Source organism: Schistosoma haematobium (genome assembly GCF_000699445.3).
Source record: "Schistosoma haematobium chromosome Unknown HiC_scaffold_59, whole genome shotgun sequence".
Lineage (NCBI taxonomy): Eukaryota > Metazoa > Platyhelminthes > Trematoda > Strigeidida > Schistosomatidae > Schistosoma > Schistosoma haematobium.
Window position 1 is genome coordinate 1 of NW_026137009.1, and position 15001 is coordinate 15001.

The 15001-nt window shown below is 40.9% G+C and overlaps 3 protein-coding genes across 3 annotated transcripts; 1 reads left to right on the top strand and 2 right to left on the bottom strand.

Annotated features, from left to right (window-relative positions):
* Positions 1-88: 88 nt before the first annotated feature.
* Positions 89-666, bottom strand: MS3_00011008 (uncharacterized protein; the record flags this gene model as incomplete). The annotated part of the gene is made up of 2 exons (XM_051219415.1): positions 89-415; positions 586-666. The coding sequence occupies 2 exons, from the start codon at positions 664-666 to the stop codon at positions 89-91; spliced, it is 408 nt and encodes a 135-aa protein (XP_051064145.1).
* Positions 667-4625: 3959 nt separating this feature from the next.
* Positions 4626-6042, top strand: MS3_00011009 (uncharacterized protein; the record flags this gene model as incomplete). The annotated part of the gene is made up of 3 exons (XM_051219416.1): positions 4626-4706; positions 4877-5195; positions 5801-6042. The coding sequence occupies 3 exons, from the start codon at positions 4626-4628 to the stop codon at positions 6040-6042; spliced, it is 642 nt and encodes a 213-aa protein (XP_051064146.1).
* Positions 6043-9385: 3343 nt separating this feature from the next.
* MS3_00011010 (uncharacterized protein) lies at positions 9386-10756 on the bottom strand (the record flags this gene model as incomplete). Its single annotated transcript, XM_051219417.1, has 3 exons — positions 9386-9627; positions 10188-10506; positions 10676-10756. 3 exons carry the CDS (start codon positions 10754-10756, stop codon positions 9386-9388), a joined length of 642 nt encoding a protein of 213 aa, XP_051064147.1.
* Positions 10757-15001: the final 4245 nt, after the last annotated feature.

The following is a 15001-nucleotide window of genomic DNA, read 5'->3' on the forward strand; positions in this document are numbered from 1 at the left end:
CCGAACACAGTTATTGAGGCTCTGACCAACACAACAACCGGATCAGACAGATAGATGTTGCTTGTTCACCACCACAATGAACAACAACTCACTCACCTTTCTTTAAAATTCCACCATTTTTACGTTGTGGATCACGGTCGTTATCATCCCTTCCATAACCAACAATGAAAACCGGAGTTCCAGGTCTCGGTATATCCGTTGGCTGTGGCAGACTGAGCACTCTGATTCCAGTCTGTAAGTTGACCAATTGAGCGAGCGATACAATTGCAATGTCGAATCCACTGAGTGTCTGTTGGATTGGTCTCCTCTGTCGTGCCGACATACAAGAGGGCATGTATCCTGGTGCTACCACCACTCCAGACGGTTGATGATGGATGCCTTGTTGGTCGCCATTCCTCAGTGTGAGAAATGAAACCTGAAATACACAACGTATGTTCACATTAGATCTATGCAAACCAACTGCACACACACACACACACAGATACACACACAAACACTGACACACTGACACACACTCACACAGAAACACACTGTGAAATTAATCGATCACATCGAGCAACAATGTGTTTCAGTGTGATCTCTTACCCGAACGACTGGCAGCGGTGAGCAAACACAATGACCAGCTGTGAGCACTGCCCTTGTTGACACTAATGAGCCTGTACACATTGTTCTCTCTGTGGTCAAAAATGCGATGAACGGGAATTCAGTGCGTTGTTGCACAGGTTCACCACTACGTATCAACCATGTTGACACACGTTCAACTGTTAGACAGTAGGTGAACAGTGTCACCACCAGAAATCTCCATCGGTTCAACATGGCTATGTGACCGTTGCAATCAACCACCTACCTACAATCTTGCAACACATTCACCAATTTATATGCGTCAATATTCCCTGACTGTTGAGTACATGTGAGTGATTTTGCATGTGTGTCAGTGTCAGTGTCAGTGTCAGTGTACTACTATTATGCACTAATAATAAAACCGACTTGCACTCCACTTCAATCATGCATTGTTGTTGTTGTTGTTGTCGTCGTCATCGTCACGGTTTCACTTTGTGATCGTGGTCATGACACGCCCCAATTATTAATGGAGAAGTGCACGATTTTCGTGTGTTTTGTGGCATATTTTGCTGTATGACAATCTTGCTCAACTGTTCACGAGAGTATGTTAGCATAAGGAGGAGCACAGCACGCTTCAAAAATAACTTCTTCTTCTTCTTCTTCTTCTTCTTCTAATTCTTCTACTTCTTCTTCTTTTTCTTAATCACCATCATCATCATCATCATCACCATCATCATCATGTAAATCATATCATCACATGAGTGTGGTGAAATGATGCATGATCACTCTCATTTGCCATTCGTTCACAAACTACAACGAATCAAATGTGAATTGGTGGAATTTGTGCGAGTTGCACAAGTTGGACAAACAATGGTAAAGAAGATGCAAGCGATGCTTTGAAGTAATATGTGACCACATTGACGAATCGACTGGTAGACAGAAGCAAAGCATGAGTGTATGATAAATGGAATGTGAGAATGGAAACAAAGTGGATGAGGAGATCACAGTAGTTGTATATGACATCTGCACATGGTTTAATCAGACCAGTTGTGATTGGTATTTACTCATTGACCAGTTACTCAGTTGTTGTTTAGCATTGCTACAATCGAAATAATAATATTGGTTATTGTGGCATTGAGAGTGGAGTGAGATTTTAAGGAGTGAATAATGCCACTTAAATAGTAGTGTATGATATAAACACTGTAGAGATATTGTACTACGGTGTGTGGTGTGGGGCAATTGTTTTCGGTGGGTAACTGCCTCCCACCCGACACCGTAGTGAAATATCTCCATACTGTTTCTATCATTTAGTATAATTCACGTGGTATTATTCATTTCTATAACGTATGCCTCCTCCCACTACCACAATGATGAGTATTATTATTTTACTGTAGTGATGCTAAAACTACGCCTGCATATGTACTGGTGTGCTGCCAATCACGTGGCCGGGTAAAAGACGAGGTTTGTCAAGTAGTCCGCAACGCCATCCCTTAGGAGACAATCTCGCTATAAAGCGCTAACGAAAATAAGCAAACTAAGCAACTTAAACTCTGAACTGCGAAATGAAGGAAGAATTATGATCCGTTATAATGAAAGTCGAGGTACTTCCGAATTCACGAGACCGATGCCCTTCTAACAATCGCAGCAACAAGTTTTATATGTACACGGAACGTTCGGAAAATGTGGGAAACCGTGAGGATCAGTCAAGTAGTAAGAGAAATGAGGAGGTACAAGTTGACAGAGATCGGTACCACTGAAATCCATTGGATGCAAGCTGGACAGCAAAGGTTCGATACGGTGCTACTGTATGCTACTGTATTCTCTTCACAAAAAGAAAATGCTTCGCCTACTCAGGGATTTGCTCTGGTTGATGTATAGTGACGAGTTCTATTCAATTGACTGTTTAACGATGACCTCTGGTGTTGTTATTTGGTATATGCGCAACGCATGCTCACGGAATCCGGTCTGTTGATGTCGGAGTTGGGCGTCTACTGAGTCTTTCATCCGGTTCAGCAACACTCTGTTGTAAACCTTTCCTGGTACTGATGCATCTGTGGTTCTCACATTTGCTCAGATCACTTTTCTTTGGTATCTTGATGAGGTGTCCTTCTTCCCAGTCTGTCAATCGCACTTGTTCTTCTCCCCAAATCTTCCTCAATAGAACATGTAGCATGCTTGCAGTTACTTTGATATCTGAGTTGAGTAACTCGACCGGTACGTTGTCAGGTCCTTCTGCATTCTCACTCTCGATTCGTCTGATGGCCATGGTGATTTCTTCGATCGTTGGTGGAATGACATCTATACGAGTGTGTGTGTGTGTGTACTGCCTCGATATCCGGTGGATTCAATGGAGCCGGTCTATTCAACAGTTCGTCAAAATGTTCCACTCATCTGTTCCTCTGTCCTTGAATTTCAGAGATTGTCTTGTCGTCTTCGTCCGTGATCGGTCTCTCTCACTCAACATATTCCCCTACCAGTTTCTTCGCTGTGCCATATAGTTGTTTGTTATTTCAATCTGTTAAAGATTATGCCACTGTCGTTGCTAGCTCTTTCACAAATTTCTGCTAGTCGGCTCCAATGCTCCTCTCCACTTGCTTGTTTGCTTCAGTGTATTCAGCTCATGCCTTGACTTTCTCTGCTCTTGTTCCATTGTTCTTGATTGCTGTCTTCTTCTTCTTCTCCCCCACTCCTTCTTGTTCAATTGTTGATACCACAACAGTGTTTCCATAGAGTTGCATTCGTTATGACGATGCTTGTTACGACACAGAACCTCCTGAAATCTTGAGGTAAATGTTCGTTTAATCTCTGTCTGATTGTGCTCTAGAGTAGTTTCTTCATTTTTCAGAAGTTGTATGGCCACTGAATCGTGTAGAGTTTAATAAAAAAACTATAGAGATATTCAATACGGTATCGGGTGGGAGGCAGTTACCCACCGAAAACAATTGCCCCACACCACACACCGTAGTACAATATCTCTACAGTGTTTATATCATACACTACTATTTAAGTGGCATTATTCACTCCTTAAAATCTCACTCCACTCTCAATGCCACAATAACCAATATTATTATTTCGATTGTAGCAATGCTAAACAACAACTGAGTAACTGGTCAATGAGTAAATACCAATCACAACTGGTCTGATTAAACCATGTGCAGATGTCATATACAACTACTGTGATCTCCTCATCCACTTTGTTTCCATTCTCACATTCCATTTATCATACACTCATGCTTTGCTTCTGTCTACCAGTCGATTCGTCAATGTGGTCACATATTACTTCAAAGCATCGCTTGCATCTTCTTTACCATTGTTTGTCCAACTTGTGCAACTCGCACAAATTCCACCAATTCACATTTGATTCGTTGTAGTTTGTGAACGAATGGCAAATGAGAGTGATCATGCATCATTTCACCACACTCATGTGATGATATGATTTACATGATGATGATGGTGATGATGATGATGATGATGGTGATTAAGAAAAAGAAGAAGAAGTAGAAGAATTAGAAGAAGAAGAAGAAGAAGAAGTTATTTTTGAAGCGTGCTGTGCTCCTCCTTATGCTAACATACTCTCGTGAACAGTTGAGCAAGATTGTCATACAGCAAAATATGCCACAAAACACACGAAAATCGTGCACTTCTCCATTAATAATTGGGGCGTGTCATGACCACGATCACAAAGTGAAACCGTGACGATGACGACGACAACAACAACAACAACAATGCATGATTGAAGTGGAGTGCAAGTCGGTTTTATTATTAGTGCATAATAGTAGTACACTGACACTGACACTGACACACATGCAAAATCACTCACATGTACTCAACAGTCAGGGAATATTGACGCATATAAATTGGTGAATGTGTTGCAAGATTGTAGGTAGGTGGTTGATTGCAACGGTCACATAGCCATGTTGAACCGATGGAGATTTCTGGTGGTGACACTGTTCACCTACTGTCTAACAGTTGAACGTGTGTCAACATGGTTGATACGTAGTGGTGAACCTGTGCAACAACGCACTGAATTCCCGTTCATCGCATTTTTGACCACAGAGAGAACAATGTGTACAGGCTCATTAGTGTCAACAAGGGCAGTGCTCACAGCTGGTCATTGTGTTTGCTCACCGCTGCCAGTCGTTCGGGTAAGAGATCACACTGAAACACATTGTTGCTCGATGTGATCGATTAATTTCACAGTGTGTTTCTGTGTGAGTGTGTGTCAGTGTGTCAGTGTTTGTGTGTGTATCTGTGTGTGTGTGTGTGTGCAGTTGGTTTGCATAGATCTAATGTGAACATACGTTGTGTATTTCAGGTTTCATTTCTCACACTGAGGAATGGCGACCAACAAGGCATCCATCATCAACCGTCTGGAGTGGTGGTAGCACCAGGATACATGCCCTCTTGTATGTCAGCACGACAGAGGAGACCAATCAAACAGACACTCAGTGGATTCGACATTGCAATTGTATCGCTCGCTCAATTGGTCAACTTACAGACTGGAATCAGAGTGCTCAGTCTGCCACAGCCAACGGATATACCGAGACCTGGAACTCCGGTTTTCATTGTTGGTTATGGAAGGGATGATAACGACCGTGATCCACAACGTAAAAATGGTGGAATTTTAAAGAAAGGTGAGTGAGTTGTTGTTCATTGTGGTGGTGAACAAGTAACATCTATCTGTCTGATCCGGTTGTTGTGTTGGTCAGAGCCTCAATAACTGTGTTCGGATGTGCCTGTGACAGTTCACTAGCAGAGTGACTCCATCTGCACCTCGGTCATTGTGGAGATGTGATGCGATGGAATGGGATGGGATGTGAGATTGATTGATTGATTGACTAAGTGAGTGAGTGAGTCTGTGATTGTGTGTGTGTGATTGAGTGAGTGAGTGAGTGAGTGAGTGAGTGAGTGAGTGAGTGAGTGAGACCACTTGGATGAGAGAAGAATCATGAGATATCTGTGCAAACGATGGATGTGTGTTGTTGTACATGAAGCAGATGGTCAATCAGTTTCATGTATATGGAGGGATGGTGGTGAGATGGACAGTGACTTGATTGTTGAATGTGGTGCACATGTGGGATTGCATGTGGAGTGTTTGTTGTGTGCATAGTTTGAAGGTGGATAATTCGTGTCAGTTGATGTTTTGTAAATTCACTTGTCTCTTCTTTTGTGTTCTGTTCTGTTGTTTTTCATTCTCTTGTATTCTGTCGTATTCTGTTCTGTTGTTTGTTTGACACAGGTCGAGCGACTATAATGGAATGCCGACACGCGACCAATGGCGATCCTATTTGTGTGAAATCAGGACAGAATTTCGGACAGTTACCCGCTCCAGGTGACAGTGGTGGACCTCTCCTTCCATCCCCTCAAGGTCCAGTACTCGGTGTCGTATCACATGGTGTCACACTGCCAAACCTTCCCGATATCATTGTCGAGTATGCCAGTGTGGCTAGAATGTTGGATTTTGTACGCTCCAATATTTGAACAATACTTAAACAATATTTGAACAATACCAACCAGTATCATTCATACATGTGTGTACATAATCTATCGATAAAAATCCACACGCCATTGTGTTAAGATATTTCTGATAAATAAACAACCTAATCAATTACTACAACACTCCATCCGTTTTCTCTAAGTTGGCAAGTGTGATGTGGTGTGGTCTAATTTGTGTGTGTGTGTGTTGATCAGTGAAGTGTTAGTGAAATGGGCAGTTATTTATTTGCTGCTTATCATCAGGATGCTGCTTGATCACGATGCATGAATATACGCATGTTGCGAGAGAGTACGAAAGGTATGAAGACGGTTCGGTTCATGTAACAGTCAGTCATTTATTCATTCATTCATTCACTCATTCATTCATTCACTCATTCATTCATTCATTCAGTCAGTCAGTCAGTCAGTCAGTCAGTCAGTCAGTCAGTCAGTCTGTCTGTCAGTGATAGCAACGAAACGGATTACAGAAATCAACATCATCATCACCATCATCGTAAAACAATAGGCACTTGTTGTTGTTGTTGTTGTTGTTGTGAGGACAGTAGTGTTAATAGAGGCGATTATATAATTTGACATTATCTATGTGATCGTGATTGCGAACATCGTCACAAAATATGCGAAACGCTCGTCCCGCATTCTACCACTAGCTATCATCCATCTTTGCTGTGTGGAAAATTAGTTGTCATTAGATCACCATATCTTCATGCAATCACATTTTGAATACACAATTAAGAAAACTGATTCATACTAAATTGGTTTAGTATAGTTGGATCATATCAGCATGACTGAGTAGTGTAGAGATTCTGCTTATCAATCAATCAATCAATCAATCAATCAACCAATCAATCAATCAATCATTAACATATAATTGAATTGTGAAAACCAACTGATTAGGAGAGAATAATAAAGCTGAGTTCATAGTTCGCTGATTCATATGTGGATTGAAGTCGTAATAGATTGATCTGAGTTGGGATAATCATTGAATGCTGGAAAACACTGGATAACTTTTCAATTCTAATAGAAGACTCCTCAGTCAGCTGACTAATAACGAACATAATCAACAAATTACACCAAATTACTCCATCAAGTCTCCCTTCAGCTAAATAGAATTTTCTCCAGTCCTTTAAGATTCATCGGTTCATTGGTTATTTTGTGAAATTTATTAATACTATGTGAACTGTCCAATGAGATCGCTTAGAAATGGCACTTTATTAACAGACTGAAAACAGAAACAACAAGTATGGTGGATGCAACACGAATATTCAATTGTGAAAATGTAAATCACTAGTTGTCGATACAAAGAATCCATGGATGTGTTTGCATCACCACATTCCAGATTCAACCCTATCGTCTACAATATCAAACCATCGATGTTACACTTCTTCCAATCAACTCCACAACACCTATGATGCTTAATCATGTTCAGACACGGTGACACATTATTCACATATAACTAACTTCCTGCGAATCTGAGTGTTTCTGATAATCACTTCACAGATGATCGTAGTAATAATAACAATAATAATAGTAACAATAATTATTATGATTATGATTATTTTGGTCGCATCGATATATTTCTACAAATGTCGATGCATTGACAAGTGTTGTTAGATGAAGAAACTGATCAACAATGAATATCATCTGTAAGATATGAAAAGTCGAACAGATCTCAACTGTCTAATCATAACCCTTGATTCTCCACTAGATCATGTTGAACATCAACTGTATTGCACAGTTCAATCAATATGTCGTGTGAAGAGATGATCGGTGTTCTTTCGAACGGACATCTGCAACCGGCACGAAAACCATTCTTTCACCTGATCGCCTGATAAGTGAGAAAGAGTGAGAGAGTAGACGAGTCAAATGGAACACTACTCGATTCATTCCTTATTCCGATTTCCAACTCACAACTCACAACTCCAATTCAGATTAGTGCAGAATGACACACGAGCAAATAGATGACTAACATGACCATAACGAGCCGACAATTAAGAAAATACAATTGTGTTCAAATCTGTAAATCGGGGTGGTAAAATACAGTAGTGAAGGTTGTGTTTAAATTACTATGTATTTGGAGCTGAATCGGTTATGGCAGTGAATCATGCATCAAACGAAAGCTTATGGTGTGTAGAATAAACTAGTTGAAAAACTAAATGTCAGTGTTCTTCAAGCTTTCAATTAAGTGAAGTGAAGTCACCAAAAATAGCTTCCTTTGTTGATTATGACTCATTTGTTTCTGTTTCTGTCCACACCAAACTTCATCTCCTAGTCACTACCATATTCCCACTTCAAAATTAGGTGTGTAATGATGAAAGCATCACAATTTGAGACATGATTTGATCAACAAACGAGTAAACAGCTGATCGAATGTTCCAATATCCCTAATTACTCACCTAAAAATCTCACTTGTCGAATACGTCGAACGATAAACGAAAATTACCCACTTAAGTAAATATTGCTATCGTTCTCAGATATTGTTTAATGGAAGAAGCATTTACCAACCTTGTCTCACATCATACCTATCAACAACTGGATCAAATAGTTCAATATGATTTATGAGTGTGATCAGCATCGACTTCTGAAAGGCACAATACTCAGATATAGTGAGAGAGTGTTGAAAGTGGAAGGGAGGTCAATTTATGAATTCAGTAGCATTGATCGATTAGAAAGGAGATGTATCATGGTGGACAGTAACATTATCAGATATTACTTAGAAAATATGATGTTCGCAATCACGATCACATAGATAATGTCAAATTATATAATCGCCTCTATTAACACTACTGTCCTCACAACAACAAGAACAAAAAGTGCCTATTGTTTTACGATGATGGTGATGATGATGTTGATTTCTGTAATCCGTTTCGTTGCTACCACCAACAGACAGACTGACAGACTGACTGACTGACTGACTGAATGAATGAATGAATGAGTGATTGAATGAGTGAATGAATGAGTGAATGAATGAATGAATGAATGACTGACTGTTACATGAACCGAACCGTCTTCATACCTTTCGTACTCTCTCGCAACATGCGTATATTCATGCATCGTGATCAAGCAGCATCCTGATGATAAGCAGTAAATAAATAACTGCCCATTTCACTAACACTTCACTGATCAACACACACACACACACAAATTAGACCACACCACATCACACTTGCCAACTTAGAGAAAACGGATGGAGTGTTGTAGCAATTGATTAGGTTGTTTATTTATCAGAAATATCTTAACACAATGGCGTGTGGATTTTTATCGATAGATTATGTACACACATGTATGAACGATACGAGTTGGTATTGTTCAAATATTGTTTAAGTATTGTTCAAATATTGGAGCGTACAAAATCCAACATTCTAGCCACACTGGCATACTCGACAATGATATCGGGAAGGTTTGGCAATGTGACACCATGTGATACGACACCGAGTACTGGACCTTGAGGGGATGGAAGGAGAGGTCCACCACTGTCACCTGGAGCGGGTAACTGTCCGAAATTCTGTCCTGATTTCACACAAATAGGATCGCCATTGGTCGCGTGTCGGCATTCCATTATAGTCGCTCGACCTGTGTCAAACAAACAACAGAACAGAATAGAACAGAATGAAGAAGAACAAAAGAGACAAGTGAATTTACAAAACATCAACTGACACGAATTATCCACCTTCAAACTATGCACACAACAAACACTCCACATGCAATCCCACATGTGCACCACATTCAACAATCAAGTCACTGTCCATCTCACCACCATCCCTCCATATACATGAAACTGATTGACCATCTGCTTCATGTACAACAACACACATCCATCGTTTGCACAGATATCTCATGATTCTTCTCTCATCCAAGTGGTCTCACTCACTCACTCACTCACTCACTCAATCACACACACACAATCACAGACTCACTCACTCACTTAGTCAATCAATCAATCAATCTCACATCCCATCCCATTCCATCGCATCACATCTCCACAATGACCGAGATGCAGATGGAGTCACTCTGCTAGTGAACTGTCACAGGCACATCCGAACACAGTTATTGAGGCTCTGACCAACACAACAACCGGATCAGACAGATAGATGTTGCTTGTTCACCACCACAATGAACAACAACTCACTCACCTTTCTTTAAAATTCCACCATTTTTACGTTGTGGATCACGGTCGTTATCATCCCTTCCATAACCAACAATGAAAACCGGAGTTCCAGGTCTCGGTATATCCGTTGGCTGTGGCAGACTGAGCACTCTGATTCCAGTCTGTAAGTTGACCAATTGAGCGAGCGATACAATTGCAATGTCGAATCCACTGAGTGTCTGTTGGATTGGTCTCCTCTGTCGTGCCGACATACAAGAGGGCATGTATCCTGGTGCTACCACCACTCCAGACGGTTGATGATGGATGCCTTGTTGGTCGCCATTCCTCAGTGTGAGAAATGAAACCTGAAATACACAACGTATGTTCACATTAGATCTATGCAAACCAACTGCACACACAACACACACACATACACACACAATCACTGACACACTGACACACACTCACACAGAAACACACTGTGAAATTAATCGATCACATCGAGCAACAATGTGTTTCAGTGTGATCTCTTACCCGAACGACTGGCAGCGGTGAGCAAACACAATGACCAGCTGTGAGCACTGCCCTTGTTGACACTAATGAGCCTGTACACATTGTTCTCTCTGTGGTCAAAAATGCGATGAACGGGAATTCAGTGCGTTGTTGCACAGGTTCACCACTACGTATCAACCATGTTGACACACGTTCAACTGTTAGACAGTAGGTGAACAGTGTCACCACCAGAAATCTCCATCGGTTCAACATGGCTATGTGACCGTTGCAATCAACCACCTACCTACAATCTTGCAACACATTCACCAATTTATATGCGTCAATATTCCCTGACTGTTGAGTACATGTGAGTGATTTTGCATGTGTGTCAGTGTCAGTGTCAGTGTACTACTATTATGCACTAATAATAAAACCGACTTGCACTCCACTTCAATCATGCATTGTTGTTGTTGTTGTTGTCGTCGTCATCGTCACGGTTTCACTTTGTGATCGTGGTCATGACACGCCCCAATTATTAATGGAGAAGTGCACGATTTTCGTGTGTTTTGTGGCATATTTTGCTGTATGACAATCTTGCTCAACTGTTCACGAGAGTATGTTAGCATAAGGAGGAGCACAGCACGCTTCAAAAATAACTTCTTCTTCTTCTTCTTCTTCTTCTTCTTCTAATTCTTCTACTTCTTCTTCTTTTTCTTAATCACCATCATCATCATCATCATCACCATCATCATCATGTAAATCATATCATCACATGAGTGTGGTGAAATGATGCATGATCACTCTCATTTGCCATTCGTTCACAAACTACAACGAATCAAATGTGAATTGGTGGAATTTGTGCGAGTTGCACAAGTTGGACAAACAATGGTAAAGAAGATGCAAGCGATGCTTTGAAGTAATATGTGACCACATTGACGAATCGACTGGTAGACAGAAGCAAAGCATGAGTGTATGATAAATGGAATGTGAGAATGGAAACAAAGTGGATGAGGAGATCACAGTAGTTGTATATGACATCTGCACATGGTTTAATCAGACCAGTTGTGATTGGTATTTACTCATTGACCAGTTACTCAGTTGTTGTTTAGCATTGCTACAATCGAAATAATAATATTGGTTATTGTGGCATTGAGAGTGGAGTGAGATTTTAAGGAGTGAATAATGCCACTTAAATAGTAGTGTATGATATAAACACTGTAGAGATATTGTACTACGGTGTGTGGTGTGGGGCAATTGTTTTCGGTGGGTAACTGCCTCCCACCCGATACCGTATTGAATATCTCTATAGTTTTTTTATTAAACTCTACACGATTCAGTGGCCATACAACTTCTGAAAAATGAAGAAACTACTCTAGAGCACAATCAGACAGAGATTAAACGAACATTTACCTCAAGATTTCAGGAGGTTCTGTGTCGTAACAAGCATCGTCATAACGAATGCAACTCTATGGAAACACTGTTGTGGTATCAACAATTGAACAAGAAGGAGTGGGGAGAAGAAGAAGAAGACAGCAATCAAGAACAATGGAACAAGAGCAGAGAAAGTCAAGGCATGAGCTGAATACACTGAAGCAAACAAGCAAGTGGAGAGGAGCATTGGAGCCGACTAGCAGAAATTTGTGAAAGAGCTAGCAACGACAGTGGCATAATCTTTAACAGATTGAAATAACAAACAACTATATGGCACAGCGAAGAAACTGGTAGGGGAATATGTTGAGTGAGAGAGACCGATCACGGACGAAGACGACAAGACAATCTCTGAAATTCAAGGACAGAGGAACAGATGAGTGGAACATTTTGACGAACTGTTGAATAGACCGGCTCCATTGAATCCACCGGATATCGAGGCAGTACACACACACACACACACACACTCGTATAGATGTCATTCCACCAACGATCGAAGAAATCACCATGGCCATCAGACGAATCGAGAGTGAGAATGCAGAAGGACCTGACAACGTACCGGTCGAGTTACTCAACTCAGATATCAAAGTAACTGCAAGCATGCTACATGTTCTATTGAGGAAGATTTGGGGAGAAGAACAAGTGCGATTGACAGACTGGGAAGAAGGACACCTCATCAAGATACCAAAGAAAAGTGATCTGAGCAAATGTGAGAACCACAGATGCATCAGTACCAGGAAAGGTTTACAACAGAGTGTTGCTGAACCGGATGAAAGACTCAGTAGACGCCCAACTCCGACATCAACAGACCGGATTCCGTGAGCATGCGTTGCGCATATACCAAATAACAACACCAGAGGTCATCGTTAAACAGTCAATTGAATAGAACTCGTCACTATACATCAACCAGAGCAAATCCCTGAGTAGGCGAAGCATTTTCTTTTTTGTGAAGAGAATACAGTAGCATACAGTAGCACCGTATCGAACCTTTGCTGTCCAGCTTGCATCCAATGGATTTCAGTGGTACCGATCTCTGTCAACTTGTACCTCCTCATTTCTCTTACTACTTGACTGATCCTCACGGTTTCCCACATTTTCCGAACGTTCCGTGTACATATAAAACTTGTTGCTGCGATTGTTAGAAGGGCATCGGTCTCGTGAATTCGGAAGTACCTCGACTTTCATTATAACGGATCATAATTCTTCCTTCATTTCGCAGTTCAGAGTTTAAGTTGCTTAGTTTGCTTATTTTCGTTAGCGCTTTATAGCGAGATTGTCTCCTAAGGGATGGCGTTGCGGACTACTTGACAAACCTCGTCTTTTACCCGGCCACGTGATTGGCAGCACACCAGTACATATGCAGGCGTAGTTTTAGCATCACTACAGTAAAATAATAATACTCATCATTGTGGTAGTAGGAGGAGGCATACGTTATAGAAATGAATAATACCACTTGAATTATACTAAATGATAGAAACAGTATGGAGATATTTCACTACGGTGTCGGGTGGGAGGCAGTTACCCACCGAAAACAATTGCCCCACACCACACACCGTAGTACAATATCTCTACAGTGTTTATATCATACACTACTATTTAAGTGGCATTATTCACTCCTTAAAATCTCACTCCACTCTCAATGCCACAATCACCAATATTATTATTTCGATTGTAGCAATGCTAAACAACAACTGAGTAACTGGTCAATGAGTAAATACCAATCACAACTGGTCTGATTAAACCATGTGCAGATGTCATATACAACTACTGTGATCTCCTCATCCACTTTGTTTCCATTCTCACATTCCATTTATCATACACTCATGCTTTGCTTCTGTCTACCAGTCGATTCGTCAATGTGGTCACATATTACTTCAAAGCATCGCTTGCATCTTCTTTACCATTGTTTGTCCAACTTGTGCAACTCGCACAAATTCCACCAATTCACATTTGATTCGTTGTAGTTTGTGAACGAATGGCAATGAGAGTGATCATGCATCATTTCACCACACTCATGTGATGATATGATTTACATGATGATGATGGTGATGATGATGATGATGATGGTGATTAAGAAAAAGAAGAAGAAGTAGAAGAATTAGAAGAAGAAGAAGAAGAAGAAGAAGAAGTTATTTTTGAAGCGTGCTGTGCTCCTCCTTATGCTAACATACTCTCGTGAACAGTTGAGCAAGATTGTCATACAGCAAAATATGCCACAAAACACACGAGAATCGTGCACTTCTCCATTAATAATTGGGGCGTGTCATGACCACGATCACAAAGTGAAACCGTGACGATGACGACGACAACAACAACAACAACAATGCATGATTGAAGTGGAGTGCAAGTCGGTTTTATTATTAGTGCATAATAGTAGTACACTGACACTGACACTGACACTGACACACATGCAAAATCACTCACATGTACTCAACAGTCAGGGAATATTGACGCATATAAATTGGTGAATGTGTTGCAAGATTGTAGGTAGGTGGTTGATTGCAACGGTCACATAGCCATGTTGAACCGATGGAGATTTCTGGTGGTGACACTGTTCACCTACTGTCTAACAGTTGAACGTGTGTCAACATGGTTGATACGTAGTGGTGAACCTGTGCAACAACGCACTGAATTCCCGTTCATCGCATTTTTGACCACAGAGAGAACAATGTGTACAGGCTCATTAGTGTCAACAAGGGCAGTGCTCACAGCTGGTCATTGTGTTTGCTCACCGCTGCCAGTCGTTCGGGTAAGAGATCACACTGAAACACATTGTTGCTCGATGTGATCGATTAATTTCACAGTGTGTTTCTGTGTGAGTGTGTGTCAGTGTGTCAGTGTTTGTGTGTGTATCTGTGTGTGTGTGTGTGTGCAGTTGGTTTGCATAGATCTAATGTGAACATACGTTGTGTATTTCAGGTTTCATTTCTCACACTGAGG